The 25,776-nt window shown below is 44.7% G+C and overlaps 2 protein-coding genes across 9 annotated transcripts; one reads left to right on the top strand and one right to left on the bottom strand.

Moving 5' to 3' along the window:
* Window positions 1–222: 222 nt before the first annotated feature.
* On the top strand, window positions 223–19,805 carry LRRC51 (leucine rich repeat containing 51). 8 transcript variants are annotated; one of them, XR_013487823.1, is made up of 7 exons: window positions 501–766; window positions 2,722–2,949; window positions 5,480–5,623; window positions 8,913–9,118; window positions 10,310–10,458; window positions 13,726–13,896; window positions 18,696–19,805. XR_013487823.1 is itself a non-coding variant. In XM_020967839.2 (6 exons), exons 3-6 carry the CDS (start codon window positions 5,539–5,541, stop codon window positions 11,761–11,763), a joined length of 639 nt encoding a protein of 212 aa, XP_020823498.1. In that variant the 5' UTR covers window positions 223–244; window positions 2,722–2,949; window positions 5,480–5,538; the 3' UTR covers window positions 11,764–11,805. The 8 variants fall into 8 exon arrangements, 6 of the variants coding, with proteins under 6 accessions (XP_020823498.1, XP_020823499.1, XP_020823501.1 ...); XR_013487824.1 differs by lacking the exon at window positions 18,696–19,805 and adding an exon at window positions 14,125–17,711; XM_020967839.2 differs by lacking the exons at window positions 501–766; window positions 13,726–13,896; window positions 18,696–19,805 and adding exons at window positions 223–244; window positions 11,565–11,805.
* On the bottom strand, window positions 11,715–25,498 carry LAMTOR1 (late endosomal/lysosomal adaptor, MAPK and MTOR activator 1). Its single transcript, XM_020967847.2, has 5 exons — window positions 25,288–25,498; window positions 14,166–14,311; window positions 13,256–13,333; window positions 12,713–12,839; window positions 11,715–12,277 (listed from the first exon to the last, which is right to left on the bottom strand). Exons 1-5 carry the CDS (start codon window positions 25,327–25,329, stop codon window positions 12,185–12,187), a joined length of 486 nt encoding a protein of 161 aa, XP_020823506.1. The 5' UTR covers window positions 25,330–25,498; the 3' UTR covers window positions 11,715–12,184.
* Between the last annotated feature and the right edge of the window lie 278 nt (window positions 25,499–25,776).

Below are 25,776 nucleotides of genomic sequence, written 5' to 3'. Positions count from 1 at the left end.
GTGCATCCTTGACTCCCCTCCCGTCTCACCTGGCCGCGCACGCGCGCGTCCCGCCTAGGGGCTTGAGCGCCCGGGGCCGGCTGAGGGTCCCACTTTCGAGACTCACTGAGTTCGCCACTTCCCCACCTCCATCCCCCTGTAGCTACTGCTACCGCGGCCGCCGCCGCCGCCGTCACCGCCCAGACCCACAGTTTGAACTGCAGCGCCGCCCCCTCTGTGTTGAGACTTCATTGGTCAAACCAAGGTGACATCCTGGAGCGCATACGCACTCTTGTAGCCCCGGAAGGGCGGGGAAAAGAGAGAGTTTGCTTTGGAGAAGTGAGTCTGGAGCCGGAGAGGGGAGGAGCACAGTCTCTACCCACTCCGAAGGAGGCTTGAACTACAAATCCCAGTATTCCTCGCGGCTCCATCAGGGATTGGAAAGGGGGCCCCACGCCAGAGCGGAGAATGGAGAGGGGTTGGTAAAGGTGATCGGGGCGAAGAACTTAGGAGCGACGACTGTAGGGACTGAGCAGCTTTAGAAGGCCAGACCGTGTTGAAGTCTCGGTTTCTGACCTTGGAAACCTTAAACTACAAGTCCCAGCATTCCTTGCAGCTAAGTAAAAGTTTTTTCCCATCGGCCACGGCAAGGGGCAGGGACTGCAGTGGGTCCCGGCATTCCTCAGGGCAGGGCGTATAGAGGTGGGGAGGCTATGACAATGATGGTTGCCATGGCGTTGTAGTAAGTGTGCCGCGGTCTATGGGAAGGCTGAAGGAGACGGAGCTGGTAGGTTTGGGCAGCAGCTGGGGAGCCCATTGGGCAAGGACTGAGGCGGGTACAGGTGTCATGCCAAGTATAGGTAGCCCTATTACAAGGGCCTGAGATGGCCCCAAGGCAGGGACAGCTAAGCTAGAAACCTGAGATAGTCCGGGGAGAAAGTAACACAGACCTGGTAGAGAGCCTGAGATGAGCGCCAGGCACAAGGGGTGGGGAGTGGGGAGTGGGAACCCCATTCATAATTCATTCAGCAAGCACGAAGTGCCTACTTATATTCCAGGCACTGGGCTAAGCAGTTTGTTCAAAGACAAAACGAAAAAGTTCTAGCACTCGAGAATATTTTTTTGGAGAAACTACAGTAACACACATAAGTAAAATGCAAAATAATTGAGGAAGGGATATGGTAAGTCAGGAGCGGTAATGGCAGCTGGCAAGTGAACAAGATCGGTCTAGTGAAGAGGTACTTGAATTTTAACTTTAAACTAAGGGATTCTAAAAAGTAAAGGTGGGGGGGGAAGTATATACCAGGCATGGGGGTGAGGTGGAGCAGGAACTGCTTGAGCAAAGGCACAAAGGCCAGTTTGGCTGGAGGGTAAGGTGTCTGAAGGGAGTGATAAGCCTGGGAAAGTAGGCTGGAGGCAGCTTGTGAAGGGCTTTAAATATCAAACAAAAGTTTATATTTTAACTTAGTGACAGTTTGGAAGCATCTGGAGCAGAGGAGTGACTTATGCTTTAGGAATCTCAGTTTGGCAACTCCAGTAGATGGAATGGAGGCCAGAGACGGAGGCAGGGAGACCAATTAGGGACTTTTGAGGTACTTGCTAGGCATGGCACAGGGTAGGCACTTCCCTCCCCATTTCCTTAGCCTAAGAAATTTCAAATTCCTTGAACACCTTACCATTGGGATGGGGAAAGGAGAGCTCTACCAAAAGAGGGGAAAGGGTGTTTTTGATATGGGAACATGGGGGTTCTGACACAGGCAAGCCAGCCAGCCCAGATGGAGACTATTCCTTGGTTTCCCCCCTTTTCAGTAAAACAGCTCAGATATTAATAGCCACCTGAGTAGATCCAGTAACTAGAAATTTTGCCACCTAGGGCAAGCAGCCTCCTACACCCCTTTAATACCGTATCTTCATGTGCCTCTAGAAACATGGATGTCTCCAGAAGACATAGAATTACGACTTCTTAAGTGCCGTTTGTTCCTTCTCTCATTTCTCCTCGTAGACTAGGACAGAAGAAAAAATACATTCCTCGCTCCCCAGTGCTGCTTCTAAATCCTCCATCTGTAGTTATTACTCAGCAAACACTCCCTCTTTTTAGGCCCAATATATTCTTCTAAATGGTATTTAACTGGCATAGTGGATACAGTGCTAGGCTTTGGAGTCGGGAAGACTTGAACTTAAATCCTGTCTCAGACATAGACTACCTTTGTGACCCAGGGCAAGTTACTTAACATTTTTCAGCATTTGTTTCATCTATAAAATGGGCATAAGATCTTTTGGTATCATGGTCACTCTCCTTTTTCATGTATAATACTTGGCTCAGTCTTTCCCCCTGTCCCAAACCCTGCCTGAATATCTGGGGATTTCAGTTTACACACTGAAGTCCCCTAAAACACCCTAGCCTCCCAAACTATCAACCTTAAGTCACATTACCTAGGTCATCATTATGCCCAAGCTACCCATAGAGATGGTTGTACTTTAAAATTCACTCATTACCCACAATTGTGCTGTTTGTGGTCCTGAATCTTTTATCATAACCCTTTGTAGTCTTTTGCATTACTACTAAAACTATCTTTCATCCTCAGCATAACCTGTCTCTTTATTCTTGTTCCACCCTTGCTCTGGCCCTAGAGTTGACCATTTCAACAGCACACTAATATCTACCCTTGACTCTTTTGCCTTTCATGATTTTGCCAAACCCGTTACCCTCACTCTCCTGGTCTTCTAATTCTCCTCAAACAGCCAAAAGAAGAAGGCACTCAAACTGACTGCTGATTGGATTCCACTTATCTAATCTCAACTGGACGCTCAAAGATGCATGACATTCTTTTTATTCTTCTGCGATTGATTTTCAAGATTCCTTGAAGTGATTCATCTCTTCAAATTTCCATGTGCTACTCCCTTTCCTCCTCTTTCAGAAGACCTCAATTCCTACCTTAGTGAGAAAAAAAGCAAAGTTATCCATCTACGGTAAGTTCTATTTTCCTATGACATACCTTAAAATTCCTCCGTATCATCCTCCATTCCTTCCTTTTACTCCCATATCTGAGATATACTGATTTGAGTATTAAGTTTGGAGGCCCACCTATTCTTATTAGAATATTATATTATCATTATTGTGTTAAAACACTATCATATTCTTTCTCCTTTAAGGAAAAGGTCAGTGTCCCTTCCTTGAAGCCTTACCCCAAATGAGTACTCTTTTCAGTTTGATTTTCCTGCTCACTAGATCTTGTATTTGCCCTTATTCCATTCTTATTCTTATTTGTGTATGTATCTGAGCCTCCCCAACTTTATTAGACTTTAAGGTCTCTGACAGTAAGCACTGCCTATTTAAAAATTTGTATCCCTAGTGCCCCAGTCTCTAAGAAAGAGGTGGTTCTCTTTTCCAAGGCCAACTTCTCTATTTGTGCTCTTGATCCCATCCACTTATCTTCCTTCACTCTCTATTTACTTGCTCTTTCACTGCTGCCTACAATCACCCATTATGTCACTGGTCCTCTTCAAAAATGAAGGCCAAACAACAAATATCATCAGACCTCCCCTATCCTTAAAAATCTTTCACTTGCCCTATATATTGTTGTTGTTTGTCCTTCTGTTTTTAAAGAGGACCAATGACATCATGCATTATGTCTTGGCTTGTGTGTGAAATTGGATTTAAGTGAGGTAGAGCTGCATAATCATCAGCCTCACTCTCTCTTCCCAAGTCATAGAAATACAGTAATGGGACAAAAGTCAAGATAATTGGTGATGGCCCAGGATGCAGTGCATGACCTTGGCATCTTTGATGCCTGACCAAGCTCTCAGCACTCCACAGCATCTGCTCCGGCTGCCTTTGTGGCTGTTGGAACAAACTGTTCTCGTCTGCCCATTCTGCCAGAAAAAGTCTTCACGTGCTTGGGGTGGACATTCTGCTAACTCACCAGGGGTTTGAGGTCTGTCAGTTACCTTTAACTTGGTTTAGTCTGTCTGCTGAGATGGTTTTAGTGGGGTGTGGCCACTGCAAGCTTCCTGGAGCCACAGGTGAGTTGGGTGAATCAAGTGGATACCAAAAGTGGATGAGCAGCTCCTGAAAAGTGACTCAATAAGCCTTCACCCCAGAGGTGCTAGTGCTCCTGAACACCCCATACACCTCCCCCCCGCCCCCAAAATACATATTACATAAAGCTATCAACTTACAGCCCCTAGACACGGGGATTTGTCCCTTTCGGAGTCATCCTATACTTGTTGCCTTTCCTTCCTCACTTCTCAGGCTACCAGCATCTCTCCTAAAATTCCACTGTTGATCTAAAACCGTTTTCTCACAGATAACTCTCAATCCTTTAGCTGTTAAATCAGATGCCCTTTTCTATCATCATACTCTTGACCTATCACTTGCTCCTAAATATTTTTACTTTTAGTTTGTATGACATTGCTTTCTTCTGGTTCTCCTATTTAATATATCCTTCTCTGGTTCTTCTGCTACATCACTGATTAACTGAATGAATTTAAGTAGCAACTATTGGCATTCTATCAGAAGAAATATGGACATTTTTGGTGGAAGAGGCTCTAGCAGCTGATGGAATTAGCAAAGGCCTTGTGAAAGAAATGGCATTTGAGATGACCTTCAAAAGAAGCTAGGGGTTCCAAGAGGTAGAGATGAGTTTGGAAGACAGCTTGAGCACAGTCACAGAGGCCAGAGGTCAAAGGATCATAGAGCTGGATGTGACTGTATAAGCTATCTGCTCCAACCCCCTCAATTTATAATGAGGCTCATACAGGATAACACAACCAATATATGTCAAAGGCAGGACTCAAACCCAGGGGGATAATGTACAATAAGCCTGTAAAAGTAGGATGAAGCCAGATTAGAACTTTATGTATCCAAGAGAAGTTTGCATTTTATCCTGGAACCAGTGAGAGACAGCAAGGCACAGTGGATAGTGGCCTCAAAGCCAGGAAAACCTGGGTTTTTAAATCCAAGCTCCAACACATACTGGTTTGTGTGAGCCTGGGCAACTGACTTAAACTTTTGGTGTTATAGGGAGCTAGGACTATGGGTTGCATTGGTAGTATGTCCTTGAAGAGTTCCCTCTATCAGTGACATCCTGAAAGTGATATGATCACAGCTGTGTAGATACTCTTCCTCCATGTCTTAGAATCCTTAGATTCCTTTACCTAGGTTCATGTCTCCTTAGGCAACCTTTCCCTGCCACCACTGAGTTGTTAGCTTTCTCCCCCTTCTTAAATTACCTGGTACTCATCTATGTTTTCCCACCCTGCACTGCTTCCCTGCCCACCCCAGGATATTGGTTTCTGTAGGGGAAGACATCCAACTATACCACTGGCTTGCTGAGCAAACCCCATCTTCTCACTGTTCCATCTCCCCTTCTTCTTTTGCAAAATTAGGGCTATCTTCCTGTCCTGTTTGCCAGGGTTGTTGTAAGACTGAAATTGATGGGAAAGCATGTTGCAGGGCAAAAAAATACTCTCCAAATGCAGCCCTTCTCTGTCTCCTTAGGCCAAAAGTAGCAGCCCAGGACCCCATGCTTCTCCTATACCCCCCACAATGGCTGAAATATGACTGACAACTGGGATCATGTGAAGAATTTGGCACAGGAACCACCCCTCGACTTCTCCTTCAAAAATGTAAATTTCATCCAAGGTAAGCCCGATGTGCACAGCCTCTTTCCTCTCTCTCTCTTCCCTCCATTCAGCCTGGGCTACATTCTCCATCTTTGGAGAAACTATTTCTTTTTCCTTCTCCAGACCTTTGCTGTTTTAAAATGTATTTGAAAAGATTAAAACGTTATGGTCTGGCGTCTTTTAAAAGGCCAAACTGGATAGGAACTAGGAGCCTTCACACGGCTAATGTAATTTTTATGAAAATAATAGAACTAGAGAATGGGACTTAGAGATTTCTCCCTTTTACTCCCTCATTGGGTGGCATAGTACCTGGTATATAATGGGCACTTAAACACTTGTTGAATACACACCTGAATTCATCTTGAACCCCAGACACTAGCACTGTGAGTCAGCCAGCATCTATCCTGTCTGAGCCCATTTGTAAAAAGGAGGATCTCGCAGCAAATGCTTTTCAGAGATATTGAGGGCCTAACAAGAGGTCTGGCAAGTGCTTTACCAATCTTAAAGCACTCTATGTAAACGCCAGCTATTTTTTCATATATGGAAGCTGAAGCCCAAACAGGGGACTTGACTTGCTCAAAGTCACAAAACTAGATACACACTTGCTATCTTTGAAATCATGGCATTTAAAAAAATAAAATAAAAAAACAAACAAACAAAACAAAGTAGTTTGAACAGTGGCCCCAAGTCTTGGCTTTTGCTACAGAGTACAGGTAGGATCCAGCACAACAGTACCTAGCACAACTTTGTGCACATAGCAGCTGCTTAATAACTATTTGTTGTGCTGGACTGGAAGAATAAATCATGGCAAAGTCACTCTCTCTGCCTCTGTTTCTTTAAAGTGGAAATAAATACCCGTACTGTCTACTTCCTAGAGTTGTGAAGAAAGTACATTGCAAACCTTAAAGGGATAGGGACTGGGCCCTGTGCTTTCATTGGTATAGGGAACTCCCATGTGAGGAAACTCTCTACTACTGCAGGTCTTCACCTTTTTTCAAAAGAGCTTCCTCCACCATTGAGAAATTAAATGACTTCCCCAGGGTTGCAAAGCAAGTATGTGTCAGAGACAGGTTTTAAACCCAGGTTTTCCTGGTTTCAAGGCTGGCTCTATCCATTAATACTGCCTGCAAACCTAAACACATTATATAAATGTGAGAATTATTACTGAGTGGCAGTCAGGACTTGACCCCAATGCTCCTCAGACAACAAATTGGTTTTCACACCAGCTCTGGTCTTCAGAGGGCAGAGAGCTAGGCTGGAGGGAGTTAGGATGAGTAACAACCTCTCCCGATCTTAAAGAGAGCATCATAGGTACATAACAAAGCAAAGTCAGCGAGTCAGACAGGCTTGCAGATGCTATTCTCTCTTCTGCTTTTTCTGGGAGTCAAATATGCAAAGAAATTGGAGGGGCAAACTGGGCTATTCATCCCCTAGTGAAGCTAGAGACTGAACCAGTTAATAGGAAGAGCAGGTAGTAAGAGTGCCTGGTAGCTGTAAGAGAACCCTGGAGTCACTGAAGCTCCTGATGGCTCAGTTTTTTCATATACAAAATGAGTTAAACTAGGTGACCTCTGACATCCCCTTCAGTTCCAAATTTATGAACTTATGATCAGATTAAAGGCAGGAAGCCAGATGAGAGGCCACAAATGCAAAAAGGAGGCCAATTTGCTTCAGGACAGCATAGAACCAGGCCATTTGATTTGGATTAGTGTGTTCCTCATCTGGCAAACCATCTCAAGCCTTGTGACTTCCCTGAGGGTAGAAACTCTCTGACTAAAATGCTGAGCACTGTGACAGACATATATAAGTGCGTCACTGAACAAAGGGACACTTTCTACTCTCTTTGTGAGCATGAAAACATAAAAATGTATATACTTTGTCCCCATCTCCTCAAGAAATATTCCAGGTGACAGAGTTAGATGTGGATGGTCTTAGCTCAGGCATCTGCCCTCAGAGAGAAGCTGACTAAAAGCAAAATATCTCCCTCCCCTTCTTCTGGCTATTGAGCACTGTGTTCTGTCACTGGCTAGCACTGTGCTTTTTAGGCATATTTCTTTTTCCTTCTGTACCTTGGCTTCCTGTTTTATAAAATAAGGGAGCCATCCTTCTGACATTCTTTCAGTCGGTAGTTTCGACACTAAAGCCAGTTGTCTCTTTTATCTTCAGCATTTCTTCTTGAAGTAGGGAGATCAGCCCTTGCCTTCACTAGCCTCTCCCTCTTTCCCTCACACGAGCCTTGTCTGCCCCCCCTTCCGTCCCCAGAATCTCCACTGTGTAATGACTGTCCACCACAGAACCCCCTAACAAGTACTGGACAATCTGCACCTCAGAAGAAGAAAATAACTGTGTGTGGCAGCAGGGAGGGAAGAAACAAACTAAGAAGGTTTTCGGGTGGTTTCTGGTGGTACTGTCAGATTTGCACTTGGAAAACAGAAGAGACAACAGCATTCAGGAAACCTAGACTCTGGTTCTTGGCTCTTCCACTGATTTGTGTGACTTTGAATAAGTCCCATTATCTTTCTGGGTCTAAGTTTTTCTCCTCTCTGAAAAAAAAGAGTTGGATGAGATCTCTTAAATAAGCCGTTATCTGAAAATAAGTTACCATAACAGGCTGTAAATTCATAGCATCCAAAAGTGGAAGAGACATACGCTGGACTAGTTAGGGTGTTTTATGAGTCTAATCCACTTGTTTTATGAGTTTAGATGAAGTCGGCTTCCTGTAATTTGGCATCATGGTTTTTTGGTTTGTTTGGGTTTTTTAGATCAAAGAATTTCTAAGTAACCTAGTCCAAACTCTCATTTTAGAGATGAAAAAAAATGAGGCCCAAAGGACATAAAGTAGTCAGAGAGCTCGCTGTAGCAGGGCTGGGATTCAGATAGGTCCAATTCCAAACCTAGTGCCCTTTCCACTACCCTCCCCACAATGGGTCCAATTCTGGGCTCACACATTTCCTCTTTTTCTACAGAAGAGGGTTACCTGTCCCCCAACTCAGTGTTCCCCAGCATAAATTTCCCCACGACTTTCAATTTATCCTTATCTGGCCCTATTTCCATTCCTTTACTTGTCCATGTTCTTCCTAAAACTTGGCTTCCAGAATTAAATTCCAGGTGAACCCTGACCAGGGCAGAGATTAGTTTACCTCACTCTGGTTGCTGGACTCATGATAACTCAGCCCATGACCGTGACCCTTAAGACCAGTACTGAGTTCTTCACAGTCCTGGTTGGCCTCTGACTGAGATGGGAAGAAGAGAGGACCCTTGCCTGGGTGCTCCTGGCTAACTTCACTCTCTGTGATCTGTCCCTGCAGACCTGACAAGTGAGGAGCCTAGGATTGGGCTCCGGCCAGTAAAGCGTTCTAAGGAGGGTAAGTCACTGACCCAGGCGTTGCGAATTAACAACAACGTGCTCAATGACCTGAATGACTTCACTCAAACTCTGTCGCAGCTGTTGGAGCAACCCCAGAACCTGGCTTGGATTGACCTGTCCTTCAATGACCTGGCCAACATTGACCCCGTAGGTGCCTAAGTTCCCAAGGGAGGGAAGAGAATGCCAAGCAAGACATAGGCTGCAGGCAAAAGGGGGTGGGGGGGAGATCCCAAGAGGAAATATCAATGTTGTACAAGGCACAAGATATTTATGAAACACTTGCCATATATCTAGCACTGTGGGGAAGACAGTGGTATGGAAAAGTAGTAAGAACTGGCTCCTTACTTTCCCGTGGTAAGAATTTTGTTCTTTTCCCCCAGAGTCTCTCTCTGTGGGTCATTACAAGCAGCTTAGAAATGGGTACCCAACACTACTGAAGAAGAATATAAACACTTAGTATACTAAGCTAAAGACCATGCTAACCACTGGACATTGGGAAAAGAGAAATAAAAAACAGTGTAACACAGCCCTTCAGAACTTATCCTGTGCCTCACTTTTCTCCTCTGGGTACGTAAGAGGAAGAGTAAAAGAATTAGAATTTGGGGGGCTTGGAGAGATCTTAATGAGGCCTGAATCTGATTCCCAGATGTGCCCCTTCCTACATGTGTGACTGCGGCAAGTTACTTGACCTTTCCAAGTCTTATGTTTCCAATACCTTATGTACACTTAATATTTGTGAAATTAAATCCTCATCTCTAAAATTGGGAAGGTACTATTGTACCACTTACCTTACGGGGCCCTTGTGAAGAAAGTGCTTTGTCAACATCAAACCACTAGGGATATGACTTCTTATTATTTTGTAATAAGGAAACAAAGGTTAAGAGACTTGCTCAGTCCTAAGAGCTAGATGGGGCAGTAAAATAGAGTGGGAAAAACATGGAACATATCATGTCAGGAGACCACGACCTCTGCCTCATGAGAACATGACCACCCTTGATACAAGCCCATTTTCTCACTTATAAATGGGGCTAATATTCCTTGCACTACTTACTCTCATAAGGCTGTCATAAGGAAAAAAGCGAACTCTCAAGTAATAAGAAATATAGGGAGTAGATGGCAGAAATCTCCTGCCTCTCGTCTTTTTTTCACCAGACCATACTGCCTCCTAGTCTCCAGAAGTCTCTAGGATAGAAGGGGTCAGGTCACTCAGAGAGTGGATTCTAAAGAAAAGAGCACCCCCTCTTTTCAAGATTAGATTCCCCAATTCTCCTGCCACCTCCATAAACCAGCCACTGGATCCTACTCAACCTGGTACTGTGTCCCTTCTTCACCCACCAGGTGCTGACCACCTTCTCCAACTTAAGTGTCCTTTATCTCCATGGCAACTGCATCCATCACCTGCCAGAAGTGGATAAGCTGTCAAGTCTTCCCAAGCTTCGTAGCTTGACTCTCCATGGGAACCCTATTGAAGAGGAGAAGGGGTACAGGTAATGCCCCTACCTTGAGACCCCTGAGGAAAGGGAACAGAAGGCTCTGGAGTCTCACCCCCTTAAGTATAGACTGAGGGGACAGCACAAGTTATAGATTTAGGAGAAAGGGAACTTTACCAGGTTCTCCAAAGGAGGTTATTCTTGGCCAAATCAAAAGGTCACTTTCTTTCAGGGAAGGGAGTGGAATGGAATGGAAGAAGAGGCCTATGTGAAATTCCTTTAAGGCCTAGAAAGGAGAGTGACCTGACTGAGTGTGGGTGGGAAAGATTCCTAAGTCAACATATCTGAGAATGGCAAAAGACTCAATGAGTGGAACATATGGGAAGTTATTCTAATGATTTAGTGACACCCCGCCCCCCCCATCACACTGGCTGCAGATGCTAATTCCCTTAGGTATTTTTGGAGAAGAATGGCAGTACTTACAACCTACTTCTACCCTGATTGTATCCAGGGTCACTTTGCTCTTATTACTGAAGGAGCTAATGTAGGGAGGAAAATATTAGTAACTCTTTGGGGCACATAGTTAAGTGGCCTTGGATTCATATCCAATCCCCCCAGTATGACTCTTTCCTCTTTCAACCCATTCTGGAGAGCCCGCAATCCTATATCCTCCCTGCAGGCAATATGTGCTGTCCATCCTACCCCGAATTACTACCTTTGACTTCAGTGGTGTCACCAAGCAAGACCGGATCACAGCCACTATCTGGAGACAAATGAATGTCAAGCCCAAGAAGGTCCAATTGAAACATAATTTTTTATAACTCTCTCCATGCTTAAAGCCCCAAAGCCCCTAAGACTCTGGTACCCTCTCCCTCAGCAGTAAAGGAAATGAGCTGTTCTAGGGGGCTTGAGTCCCTCAGCTGCGCGTTGAGGTGCCTTTCAAAAGGTGGGCAGAGTAGAGAGCAACTCAGATAGCACACCACCACCCAGCCCCAAGCATACTTAAGGAGGCAGAATCTGGCCTGTATCCCACCTTGCTATTCAGAAGCCTGAAACTTGATTGACAGATATCTAGAAACTCTCAGAGTGCATCATCTAACAGGCTTGACAGCCCCCCCCCCGTACTTTTCCTGCAATCTTTCTGATGGTAACCCTTTCCAAAGGTCAAAGAATGTCAAGACCTCCAGTTGGAGATCATTCTACCACTTTGAGCCCCTGCTGCTGTTATCCCTGCAAAGGTATCTAGTTAACTTTAAAGCTGTACAAGAAGTGGGAGGCTGGCATGGTAAGGACAAGGACAGAAGGGCTGGAGCCAGGATGGATAGATGTCCTTTATGGAGGGTGGCAAACCAAAACAAATAAAAGGATCAAACATGTAAAACTGGGTGTGAGAAATAGAAACAACCAATTTAGTTCTTAGTCCCTTAATATCAGTTCAAGCCCCAACACAGAAGGGTGATCTCAAGGAAGCCAAATCTCTTCCTACCCACCACCCCCAATCATGAAATAATAATTCATATCCAAATTCCTATCTTCCCATTCCTCTAGCTCTGCCTCCCCCCCACCCCCCAAGTGGCAAAACATCATAGATCCTCCCCACAAAGTATTCAGCCAGGGCCACATGGCACAAAGGCTTCTTGGGAACTCATTGTGTGTCAAACACCTCTGGACTGCCATGGTAGTTTCTCCTCTGTGATTAGTTGCAAGTTAGGTTTCTGTACAAGCAGGAAGAAATAAAGGGAAAGGAAGGCGGGAACAAGGGAGAGATCTCCAGAAACCATCCTCATGGGACCCCAAACTGCACGACCAGCTCCTCTTTTGCGTCGACCCGGATCTGAGAAAGTGCACTATAGGCATAAGCAGCTATTCTGGAGACCTAAAGTTGCAAGAAAAAGGCAGTTACAAAAATACAGACAAATACTGTCCAGCAGGGTAGTGAACAAAAGAATGTAAGACACGTGAGAAAAACACTGGGACAGGGGGTGTTTCCAAAAAAGAAAAAAATAAAATACTAAGAGGGGAGAGGGCTCATGATAGCCCTCTTTCAGCCATTTGTCTTCCTCTCATGGCTGGTACTATCCCCTTCTCTTCTCTCCACCCACCTCCCAAAGGCTGCCAAGAAAGAGAACTCCCAGAAGGAAACAACCCCTACTCTAATAACACCTAAACTGTTAACCACGTGCCCAGGAAATTGGAACAGCCTGGATAAGCAGAGAGGGAAAAGGGTAATCACCGTGGGTGGAATTAATGGCAAGGCAAGAACTGGGCTGGCCTAAGTCAGGGAAGAAAAAAGCAAAAGACATGGCCTTACCTGCTGTAAATCTGCAAAAGGGACAGGGTCACTGGCAAGCACTTGGTGGGGCTGGCTGGTGAGTGATGGCAGTGGTGGCAGCTTCTTCCAATGAGTCAAGCTACTGCTCAGGACAGCCAGGCGAGTACTATAGGGGAGGAGCACAAGAGAAGATATAGGTCCTCTGTATTCCTCATCATGTTCTTCCACAATCAGGAAATGGGGTAAATGTAGCTCCTGCCCTGGAGTTTAGCAGACCAGTCAGTGTTCTTTCCATTCTCACTCAATGACCTTATGTGACCTTATGAAAACCTTAACTTCTTTTGCCCTGGTTCCATTCCCAGGGTGGTGGGAGGAACAAACAGGCAATTCATTTTCAAAGACGTAGAAAGGACCTGGATCTAGTCTAACCCCCTAATTTTACAGGTAAGGGCTCAGATTAACTGACTCACTCAATTACCTGAAGACGACAGTGCTAATGAGTCAGAGGTTTCAGAGCCTGGGGCAGAGGGGACAGAGAGACTAGAAAGGAAGCTGTCAGTCCCTTGTCCCTATTCCCCTCACCTGTACTGTCTCGCTCGGTCCATGTACTCATGTTGCTCCATGCCCTGGGAATCTGCTGCCGATACATCAATGATGTTGCTGGGGAAAAAGATAACTGAGACTTCAGTTAAAAATGGATGAGAAGATCCTGGGGTCTTTACGTGGAATCCAACAATTCACCACAATTTATTCATACATCAGTCAAAGCAGGGTGGCAGAGAACTGGAAAGACCTCCATTACACAGACTAGATGCCTCTAGCCTAGGTGGGAGATAGGGACAGGGAGCTAACTTCCTCTTCCACACCTCCCCCAGGGGATTCATTAGATTCTAGAACAAGGGTTCTCAACCTGGGGTCCATGGATAGATTTCAGTGGGTCTGAGAACTTGGATGTGAAAAAAAAATAACATCTTTCACTAACCTCTAACTGAAATTTAACATTTCCTTTAATTATGAATATATTTTTAAAAATTATTCTGATGTATCTATAGGCTTTACCTCATTGCCAGTGTGTTCCATGACACCAAAAATGGTTAAGAAGCCCTGCTCTAGAGCCTCCAGCAGGGCAGAACTGAAGCCTAAAGGACCCTTAACTAAGTACTCAGCTCAGAAGGAGATGTTCGAAAAAGACTTGCCCTCAATCAGCACACATACTACTAAAGGTTAGAGATACAGAATAGGTATGTGAGAGAGAGAGAGAGAGAGAGAGAGAGAGAGAGAGAGAGAGAGAGAGAGAGAAAGAGAGTGAGAGAGTATGTGTGTGTGTGTTCCTTCGTGTTCGCTATAAGGAGGAAAAAACAAGTAATTCTGTGAGATGCAAAGGGGGTGGGGTCAGAGAAGGGTTCCTTTGAGTTGAGCACAGAAGGAGGATGATATTCCTTATCCTACAGGTAAAAGGGGCTGGAGCAGACACAGCTCCTTCCACTCTGACCTGGCTGTCTTGGCAAGGATAGAAGACAGCAAGGCCTGCTCATCTGTACGGGCTGCAGGCAGGCTGTGGTAGTTGTGTTCTGCTCCATTTAGGGTCTTGGTTGGGGGACTGCTGGGGTCCAGAAGTAGCTTCCGTTCCTCTCGATCCTAAATGGAAAGAGGGTCAGCAACAGACTAGACATGAAGTACACAAAATGCTTCTATTTCTCCTTACCCCCAAATTCCATTTGGCTGTGATACCCCCAATCTGAGCTAGACCTCTCTCGATCTCCAAGCTGGAAGGCATCTTAAAGTGAAGACAATTCAATCTGTACCAGAACAGAACCCTCTACAACAGCCCTAATAAGTGATCACCGAGCTTCTACTTCAAGGACTCCAGTGACTCTTTCCTCAGGCTGCCCATTGGGCCAATGCTGTGAGGAAGTTAAGAAATCTTCCTCAAGCAGCTCCTCCCACTGCTCCTAGATCTGCCTTCTGAAGACAAACAGAAGATATCTAATCCCTCTTCTACATAACAGCCCTTCAGATATTTGAAGACAGCTGTCATGGTTTCTCTCCACACACATACCCCCTACCCCCACAAAAAAAAAATTCTCCTGCTTTCTATAACCTAAGAAATGTCCAGTTCAGAGTTTTGTCTCTCCCTTCCTCATTATGCCACCTGCACTCCTGGCCAACATCCACTCCCCCATGGACCCCCTTGGCCCTTCCTGACCCATTTGCCTACATTGCCACATTCTTACTGCCATTTCCCTTCCCTGTTGTTTTCCCCCATTAGAATGTAAGTTCCTTAAGGTTAGGGACTGTCTTCATTGCATGTACTTATATCCCCAGCTCACAACACAGCGTCTGGCCTAGAGTGGTTAATAAATGCTTTATCTCCTTATCTATACTGAAGGATTAGGAAATTAGCAATAAGAAAAAGGAAGCAAGCTTCTTCTGCTTACACACAGAATGCATAACTAGGACTGGTGGGTAGAAATTGCAAAGGGAGACTGGCTTCATATAAGGAAAAGCTTCCTAACAATAAGGGCTGTCCAAAAACATTAATTTGTTTCATAATAAATGTAGAATTGAGTTCATGAGGTTGTGAGTTCTCTGTCACTGAAGAAATTCAAGTAGAACCTAGATGATCATTTGTTGGGGAGTCCTATTCAGGTAAAAGTTGGAAAAGATGAACTCTAAGGTTCCTTATAGGCCTGCAGTTCTTTGATTCTAAGAACTTTGGCCATCAAACCATGAAAAAGAATATACATATTGAGCCCATCCCTCTGTAGGTCACTACATGACATGAGTTAATCCTTTCCCTCTCACATGACATTAAATCCCTTCCCCTTTCTCTACCTGTTTCCTTACCTATAAAATGAGGCAGAACTGTAGTCCTTTCCAACTCATAACATAGTCCACTCAGGGAGCCAAGGCACATATATTTTTCTAATCATAATCTGTGACAACATTCCACCTCTACCTCTGCCTTGTAAGCTACAACTCTGTTCTTCATCCTCATTATATTACCTCCAATCCTTCTACCCCTAAGTTCTTTCCCAGGACATCACTCCTGTACTGCCTACACTCTTCAATTCCATACCTTGACCCCTTAGTAAACCAGGTCAACTCTAGACTGTTCCTCCAGTCCCTTGCCTATTCTGTCTTGATCTTGTCCTGTCAAGCCTCAGCCCTAGATTACTCCCACTATCCACTGCCACAAAACCATGCTGAGTCCACTACAAATTGATGCTACATAATCTTATTTGGGTCCTCACTGCTACAAGGCAATCCTTTTACATCTCCCAAATCAATTCACTATCTAACTCATTAGAGTCAATTTTCCCAAATTTTCTCATCCCTCCAAGCTCACCTCACATTTCACTAGTAATAAAAAAAAAAAAGGTCATTTACCAAGAGCTTCCTCTTCTCCCCTCCACCTCATCTCACATCACTCAGATGCCTTCCCCACGCTTATCTCATATGAAGATATGGCCATTCTCCCTGCCAAAGCCAACCCCTCTACATGCACAAGTGACCTTATTCCACCTCACCTTCAGTATAGTATATCACCCCTTCCATGATCCCACTCTCTCACTGATACTGACTACTATCTACTGATGCCTTCTCTATTGCTTCCTAACACACCCATGTCTCCCCCAACCTCAAAAACCTCTCACTTGATCCTGGCCCTGGATCATCTTATTACTTCCCTTTGAGAAGGCCATGTACAATTAGTATCTCCACTTCCTTTTCTCTCAGTCTCTTCCTGACTGCAGTCTATATTCCTACTTCATCATTCAACTGAATGAGTTCTCTCCAAAGTTACCAACAGTTTTTTAATTGCCAAATCTTAATAGCCTCTTCTCAATCCTTACACTTCTTGACCTTTCTGCAATCACTGACACTGTGGATCACCTTCTTCTCCTAAATACTCTTCCAATTTTTTTTTTGGTGATACTATTCTCTCCTGGTTTTCCTTCTACTTGTCCAATCAATCCTTTTCTGCCTCCTTTGCTGGATATTCATCCAAGTCATACCTGATGATCATGGGTATCCCCTAAAGCTCTGTTCTGGGTCCTTTTCTCCTTCTATACTTTGGGTTATCTCATCAGCTCCCATGGATTCAATTATAATCTTCATGTAGACAATTCTTAGAACTACGTGTTCAGCACTAACATCTCTCCTGACCTCCAGTCTCACTTCTCCAACTGAATTTCCTTTAGACACCTTAAATTCAACATATCAAAAACTGAACTCATTTTTTTCCTCCCAAAGCCTCCCCTCTTGCTAACTTAACTTCCCTGTCACTATCAAGGATATCATCATCCTCCCAGGCCCTCAAGTTCGAAACCCAAGTTATCATCTTTGATTCTTCACTCTTATCCCCATGTCCAATCTGCTGCCAAAGCCTGTCTGCCTTTCCAATACACTCCCTTCTCTCCTGACACTGCCACCACCCTGCCTCAAATCTCTCCCCACTCAGTCCATTCTCCACTGCTGTCAAACTGATCTTAATGAAGTGCAAATCTGACCATGTCACTCCCCTATTCGATCAGTTCTAGTGGCTCCAGAATCAAATACAAAATCAGATAGATCAAACAGACAATCCCTGATCTGACTTTTAAAGCCCTTTATTACCTGGCCTCTTCCTCTCTCTTGTCTTATAATTTACTCCCTTCCATATATTCTGAGACCCAGTGACACTGGATCCAGCTCTGTACACCATGTATTTTCACTGGATGTCCCCCCCATGCTTCAAATCCTCTCCTTCCTCATCACCTCTCGGTTTCCCTGGATTCCTTCATGTTTCAGCTAAAATCTGCCTGCAAGAAGCCTTTCCCAATCACTCTTAGTACTAGTGCCTTCCCTCTGAGATTATCTCCCATTGATCCTGCAGATATGTAGTATATACATAATAACTGTTTGCATGTTGCCTCCCTCATTAGATTGTGAGCTCCTTAAAAACAGGCACTCTTTTTTTGACTTTCTTTGTATCCTCAGCACTTAGCATAGTGTCTGTCACATAGCAGGTGCTTAATAAATGCTTGTTGATTCGAAATCCATGAAACTACTGGCTTTTTTTAAAATTCAATTTAGAGAACAGGATGAGATAGGATTTGGTTAAGCATTAAAACAAATGTTATGGACACTCAGAGACTTTACTCTACACTGGAGTAGTAAAGAAAAGCCTCTACAGGAGTTTAAGCTGAGACTTAAAGGAGAGAGTAGGATTCAAATAGAGGTGAGGCACTCCACGTCAGACACACACATACCATAGGCAAATGGCCCACAGGTGAGACCACTGAAGACGTATTTGGATGGCCAAAGACAATAGAGAGGATCAAGCTGGCTCAAAGCAGTAAGAACTCACTTTGTGTAATCTCAGCTCTGCTACTTACTACTGCTTACATGAGCTGAGCCAGTTAATTCATACCTTTTCAGGCCTTAGTTTTCTCATCTAAAAGGTAAGGTTGGATTAGATGACCTCTCAGGACCCTTTCAGTTCTAAATCTAAAAAAAACTGAGGAAAAGGCTGGAGCTAATGGGAAAAGATTCCTTGAATCACTGCCTGAGCAGTTTGGATTTCATGAATCAAAGCTCAGCTATACTTCCTCTCTCTGCAACTCAGTTTCCTCATTTATCAAGGGGGTGGGTGTAAACAAAATAATCACTACTCACAGTTCTGGAGCTCTTTAAGTTTTAAAAGTGCTTTCCCCAAAACAACCCTGTGAGATAGCTAGTGCAGATATTCATCCCCATTTTACAGATGAGGATAAAGAAACAGGATCAGAGGCTTGCCTTGTCACATATCAATGAAATGTTAGAATCAAGATATGAACCCAGTACAATATTATTTTTACTGAGCATTCCTGATGTTCTCTGCAAATCCAATCTTGTGATCCTGTAAGCAGGCACTGAAGGTTTTAATGCAGCGAGAGGGATGTGCTTAGTAGTTTCTTGTAGCTGACGGAAGATGGACTAAAGCAATCTAAAGCAGGGTGACAGTAAGGAAGCTGTTGTAATTGCCTCTCTGTAACAATAGGTCATCCCCACTCAGCTGCACTTCTCTCAACTTCATCGTGCTCCCAGGAACCTCCTCAGCCCACAAGAACTCACATCAACCTGGAACTCACTCATCAGTACCTCACACCCCGGGCCTTCTCTGCTCTCTGATAAGAGCAAAGCACTTTTCTGAGAGGAGGGTGCCCAGGCCAGCCACTGTGGAATTCCTCACACCCCTGTGCTGGGTACCCTCCCTCCCCTTCCTTTTATGTGTAGTCTTCCCCCATTAGATTGTTAAGCTCCTTGAGGGCTAAGTCATCTTTTGCTTTTCTTTATATCTCTAAGACAGCACAGTGCTTGGAACATAGTAGATGCTTAATAAATGTTCACTGACTGACTGGTAAAGGCCATGCTAAGTAGAGTTCAGGCGTACCTCAAAGAGGCAGCTAGATAATACCATCAACTATTTTAAGTGAGGATTCAAGGCGCCTATACCAATCATCCAGTCAAATATCACCCTAACTGGGGCAGCTAGGTGGTGCAGTGGATAGAGCACCAGCCCTGGATTCAGGAGGACCTGAGTTCAAATCCGACCCCAGACACATGACACTTACTAGCTGTGTGACCCTGGGCAAGTCACTTAACCCCATTGCCTAGCCAAAAAAACAAAACAAACAAAAAAAACAAATATCACCCTAACCAGTACTTCTCCAGCAGGCCCAAAGGTTCCACAGCCATTGGCCCTGGTGAGGACAGGATCCTTGAGAACATAGAACAAGCCTGTTCTCTCTGCCCCAAATCATGTTTCCCTTTAATTCTTCTCCAGGCTGAATATTCCTGGTTTCTTCAGCCATTCATCACTAACTGATGACACACTTCAGAAATGTTCTTAAAAATTAGCACCCAGAACTGAACACAAAACTCTAGCTATGATCTGATCACTGCAGGCCCCCATTATCTTTCTTGTTCCAAACTTTCAGACTTTTGGAATTTGTCATTGATAAAATGCTGGGAAAGTATCTATGCGAATTAGGTCTCTCCTATGCTTGTTCAAATGACATTTTTATCATAAGTGGTAATTCTCTATATCAAGAATGATGGTATTCAAAGCCTGATGGTATCTCAATTTTCTCAATATTTTCCCAGTGCTCCTTAATCTTAGAGCCTTTCTGAAAGAGAGAGAAAGAGAAAGAGAGAGAGAGAGAGAGAGAGAGAGAGAAGAGAGAGAGAGAGAGAGAAAGAGAGAGAGAGAGAGGAGATTGATTTTTGTAGAGGGTTGTTTGCTTGCCACCTCATATAGACTGGAAGCTCCTTGAGAGCAGGAACTGTATCCTCAGCACTTGGCCCAGTGTTGAATAAATGTCTGTTGACTGACAGTGCCATTCTAACCAAACAACTTTACCCTTTATCTCATAAGTAATACTCAATTCTGGCTTAAGGGATAAGGATGAGGAAAGAGATAATGCCCAAAGGAGAGATCTTCATTGGACCTCACAGAGCACTCGTGGGTGCACTTATTGTGAATTAGCCATCTGTATTTGTGTTCCCCCCCACCCCACCCCCCCACACACACTAGACTAACAGTCTCCATAAGGATAGGGAATGTTATCTAAACTCTATGGTTCCTCAAGCAAAGAATGCCACGCTCAAGTGTTCTACACAGAGCAAGCAGGTTAACAACTAAATAAATATTTCTTTGTTTAATTAATGGTGGTAGTAGCAACAATGGAAGGATATAATAAGGACAAAAGAGGCTAGAAGCTTCAAGCTACCAGGACTAGTCAGATACGTAGAACTCAATGGATCTGGAAATTATTAGAGTTCCCTCAGAATCAGATTTAGATAGGATTTCCCTGGCCCTAGGAAAAAAGAAAAGAACATTCCTGGGGCTCCAGAAAGCAGATGGGATCAAGAACTGCGTATAGATGCAAAACAAGCAAAAAAAAAGTCCTTACAAGACAGGGAGAGACTTAGATTAGCCTCAGTTTACATGAAAACATTCAGGTGACTACAAACTCAACGTCAGGCAGCAAGGCCAGCATGACAAAAGTTCATGCTTCCTTGCTTGAGCTGCATTCAGCATAGGGGAGGTGAGAAGCATGCTGACCTCAGCCCTGATTTCTCTCCACCTGAGAACTATGATTGGATCTGGGCAAAGACAATAACAAACTGTCCAAGAGAGTGACAGGCACTGAAAAGGAACTTCAGACTATACATGAAGAGTTTAAAGATTTAGAGATGTTTAGCCAGGACAAGTGAAGACTCAAAGGGCACATAATTACCCTTACCAGATCTACAGAACTCTTAGGAGGAACAGACTTGTTCTACATGGCCTCAAAAGGCAGGAGGACCAAATCAAAGGAAGTCATGATATAAAGAACAGTTTGGTCCTCAATGAAACAGGCTGCCACAGGAAGGATCAAATTTCCCATGACTGGCAAATGTCCAGGGGAAAAGAATGATCAAAACCAAGTTACCCTAAGCCTTACTTGAAAGAATGCTCCAGAATCAACCCCTGAGACAAGCGATGAGCAGCTAAGAATAGACAGCAGAGCTTCCCAGGGAAGGTCCACATTTACTTAAGGTCAGGGCTGATCAGGATCATTAAGAACATTCTAAGGGAAGTAAGTCTTGCCTGGCTTCAATTTACCCACGTAAGATGTTGCCCTTTCTACTTCACATCTGTTGGAGAAAGCAGCATAAAACAGTGGAAGAGCACTGGCTCTCGAATCACAGGACATCGGTTCAAAACTTGCCTGGCTCTTAGACTTGTTTGAACCTGGTCAAGTCAATCAACTTCCTCATCTGTAAAATAAGGGGAGGTTATTTTAATAATAAAGGGCAGGTAGGTGGCACAGTGGATAGAGGGCTGGGCCTGGAGTCAGGAAGACTCATTTCCTGAGTTCAAAGTAGTCCTCACATTTACTGGCTGTAGGACCCTGGGCAAGTCACTTAACCGTCTCCTCATCTGTAAAATGAGCTGGAGAAGAAAATGGCAAACTACTCCAGTATCTATGCCAAGAAAACCTCAAATGGGGTCACAAAAAATGGGATGTGACTGAAAAAGCAACTCGACAACAACAAAACAAGGGGATTAGACCATATTCTTTCCAACTCTACATCTATGATCCTATGAATGCAGAAATGTTGTATAACTAGCTATGTGCAGTTGATGAGGTGGAAATCCTCTGTACTTTGGTTGGAGAGCTAATTCTTGAAAGGTCAGGGAAAGAAATATCAGAATCCAAGACTTGAGACCTTCTGTTCCATCCAGGCCTCTCCAGTTCTTCTTTATCTTCTCACAAGTCTCAGATCCCACATCTTCTATACCCTGGGCCAGTGTATATTATTCAAGCCTCTGTTTACCTCTAGGACTCATCCTCCCAAGTCAAAAACCTCAGCCCTAGGCTACTCCCTCTGTTCTAGTCCTTCTCCTAGACACAAGGCAGTTTCCCACATTGAATGAAGCAACCCTCTTGATTTCCACTTCCCCCCAAATCCCTGTCTCCGTAAATTCACTTTCTCTGCTCCTACATTCCTTTGCTTTGCTCCTATATCGACTTCCCAACTCCCTATCCCTCAACCTCTAGTTTATTCATAAAATTATATACTAATCCCCTTCTGTGGAGGGGGACATTAAAATCATATTTGAATGCTTCTGTGGTGGATATGACACTGGCTTAAAAATCAGGAGACCTGAATAATAGTTTCAGTTCTGCCACTTAGCAACTCTATTCATTCAACAAGCATTATTAAGGGTCTCCTTTGTGTCAAGTGCTGTGCTGGGTGTTGGGGATACAAATTTCAAAATAAAAAAGCTCCTTCAATCAAGCTTACATTTGATTGAAAGAAGTATGTTAAGGTGATTGTAGTATGAGCAGAGACAAAGAAACAAATGGGAAAGATGTGAAGGTAGAATTAACAAGACTCAGTAATGAACTGGACATGGTGGGGTGAGGGAGAGCTAAGGAAGACCTTGAGATTTGCACCCCTGGTTGATGGGAGGCATGGAGTAGATACTGTGGACAGAAACAGGGATATCAGGAAGTAGGGGGGTTTGAGGGGTAGGGGAATGGAGGAGTAAATGGAATGAGTTTTGTTCTGAAAACGCCTGAACTTCAGCTGCCTAGGAATATCCAGCTGAAAATGTTTAATCGACAGTTAGGGATGAGAAACTGGCCCTGAAGAGAGAGACTAGGACTGGATATAGAGATGTGGAAGTCATCTAAATACAGATGTGCCAGTTAATTGAATCCATTCCTGGGAGATGATGGGAATACCTGAGAGAGAACATAAAGCAAAAAACAGAGCTTTCAGTGTCAATCACAACACAGAGGTTGAGACATGTATGATTCAGCAAAGGCGCTCATGGGTGAGAAGAGAAGATGAGAGATTAGTGTCTGGAAAATCCAAGGAAGAAAGAATATCCAGGAGGGAGCAATCCAGATGGGTCAAGAAGGATGACTGAGAAAAAGCCATAAGACTTGGCAATTATGAAGTCCTTATCATTGGGAAGCTCTGAAACGTTTTAGTAGAATGATGAGGTTAGAAGCCAGGTTAAAGGGACTTGTGAAATGAGAGAAGGCAAGATAATTATTACACATTGCTTTTACTAGAGATTTAGCTGAGGAAGGGAGGAGAATTATAACATGAGATGATAGCAGAGCTGAGTGAAGGTTTTTTAAGGATGTGGGCATGTTTGTAGGCAGCAGGGAAAAAGAGAAGTCATAAGATGAGATTGAGACTTAGAGATGGGATGATTAAGGGGGCAATCTGTCAGAGGAAAAAAGGATGGAATCAAGGGCACAAGACCAACAGATGGCTTAGGAGATTCATTAGGGACAGCAGCAAAGGAGCAAAAAAAAGTCATGAGTGTGGGGGGAGAGGATAAACTAGGGGTTTTGAAATGCAGAATGGGGAAGAGGGAATTTACAGTGAATGACCTGTTTTCTCAGTAGAGTAGGATGTGGAGATCCTCTGCTGAGAGGGAGGGAATGGCTTAGTAGGCTTGAAGAAGAGAAAAAAAAAGTCTGGAACAGCCACTGTAGGAAGTGTGATAAAAAGTCTATTAAGAAACAGTAAAAGATTGCTGTGCAGTAATGACAGCCCCAAGTGCAAGTAGGTGGTCAAGTAAATAGAACGCTGGGCCTAAAGTCAGGAAAATTGAGTTCAAATCCAGCCTCATACACTAGCTGTGTGGCCCTGGGCAAGTTACTTAACCCTATTCACCTCAGTTTCCTCATCTGTCAAATAAGCTAGAGAAGGAAATAGCAAACTACTCCAGTATCTTTACTAAGAAAATCCCAAAAGGGGTCACGGAAAGTCAGACAGGACTAACACAACTGAACAACAATGAAGAGAGTGACAGCCTAGCTGAGATCAGGGAGTGAGGTTCAGCAGGGGGTTAAGTAAGAGCAGGGAAGACAGATGGTAAAGATAATCCAGTGTTAGGGGTTGGCAAGACATGAGGTTGTGAGAAGGACAAAAGGGCAAGGGATTCCAGAGAAAAAGACGTGTATAGTTATACTGGTTGAGAATCAAGTTGGGAAGAGAAAAAAATGAACCCAAAGGGAAGAACCTAGAAAACACGAAGGGATAGAAGACCTGGAGGTCATAAAATACAGTTTAGAAGGCAGAGATAAATAGGAATAGGAGGTTAGGTCTCCTGAGCCCCTATTTACTGGTTTTCCCAATCTCTCAGAGTTCTTATGATGACAAAATAGGACAAGGTAAGTGAAAGATGATATAAATGGAACTATTACTATTACTACAGAAAAGGTGAAGTTCTCCTGACCTAATCCCTTCACCCAGGAGCCGCTCTCCTCATAACTCCAATCTCTCAGGTTCTTAACCCCACTCCCCAATTTCACTGTTCCCTTTTCTTCCATTTACTTCCTTTTCTACTTTCTAACATTTCACAATTTATAATTGTGGCATTCCCTTCTTCTCAGCCCTAGAGTCCCCATCTCTAGTTTCTGTTTCTTCCCCTTCCTCCAGGCCTCCATCTCTCCAAACAAATCCACCCAGGCCACCCAGGCTCTCCATCTCTATTCTGTCTTCTTTGGTTTTCCCTAGCCCTTATGCAACCCTAGTCCATCTCCCCAACTCTCTACTACGCCTCTCCTTCCAAGCGCCCCCCCCACTTCCTTCCAGGACCACTGGGATCCCTTTCAGTTCCCACAATCCTCCAGAGCCTAATCCTCCTCCCCAGTCCGCTAAACCTTTCCACACACACACACACACACACACACACTCTGTAATAAGGAGATTTATAAACTTAAATACATGTCAGTTATTACTCCCTTCTTCCCTCGCCTATATCTCTTCTAGGGGATGCACTGCCCCACCTCCTAGGTTCCATATCCCTCCAAACCCCCCAGAAGCCTCTTCCCTCAGATCTTAGTCTCCACTCCCCAAGGCCGCCTCTTTCAGTTACAGTTCCACTCGTCCCGCACCCCCAACTTCTCAGGACTGTTCCCAGACTTTTCCTTCAGCTGCTCCAGCTCTGCAAGACCCTTGCCAGTTTCGGTCCAGCACCTCACCCTCAAGGCCTTACATGAACCCGCTCCCCTCTCCTTGGCCACCCCCAGAACCGCTCGGGGACTCCCGGTGTCCCCCCACTGCGGTCGCACCTGGTCCGAGTCCTCGTTGTCACTGCTATAGCAGCACCCCATGGCCGGGGCCGGCTCTGGGAGCTCAGATCTAGAGGATCGGCGTCCAACAGGAGCTCTTTCTCGTCACATGACCCGCGACCGCGGCCCGCAGGCTCCCACCGGCCGCGCTGCCGCCGCCGCAGCAGGCAGAATCGCTAGGCGAACTGTTTCCGGTGCCGGAAACTCGCCCCGACCCTCCCCACCTCGCTTTACCCAACCCCCACTCTCATGTGACTGCCCTATAGCCATGTGACACCAGAACAACCAATAGAATGCTCCCGTTCCTCGGGGGCTCTCCTCCCTCCTCAGGATCTGAGGCCGTCCATAAGAGGCTTCTTCCTCTCTTCCCCAGTGTCTCAGGAAAACCGATAACAATCCCGACCTCCCCTGATCACGTGACACACGTATCCAGTAACAGGCCCGCGGGCCTCTTCTTGCCATGTGACAACCAGAAGCCAATAGGAGGAC

The sequence above is a fragment of the Phascolarctos cinereus genome, unplaced genomic scaffold (genome assembly GCF_003287225.1).
Source record: "Phascolarctos cinereus isolate Bilbo 61053 unplaced genomic scaffold, phaCin_HiC Scaffold_726;HRSCAF=1367, whole genome shotgun sequence".
NCBI classification, from domain to species: domain Eukaryota; kingdom Metazoa; phylum Chordata; class Mammalia; order Diprotodontia; family Phascolarctidae; genus Phascolarctos; species Phascolarctos cinereus.
The sequence above is the reverse complement of the archived record's forward strand: the minus strand, read 5'-3'. Positions and strand labels throughout refer to the sequence as shown.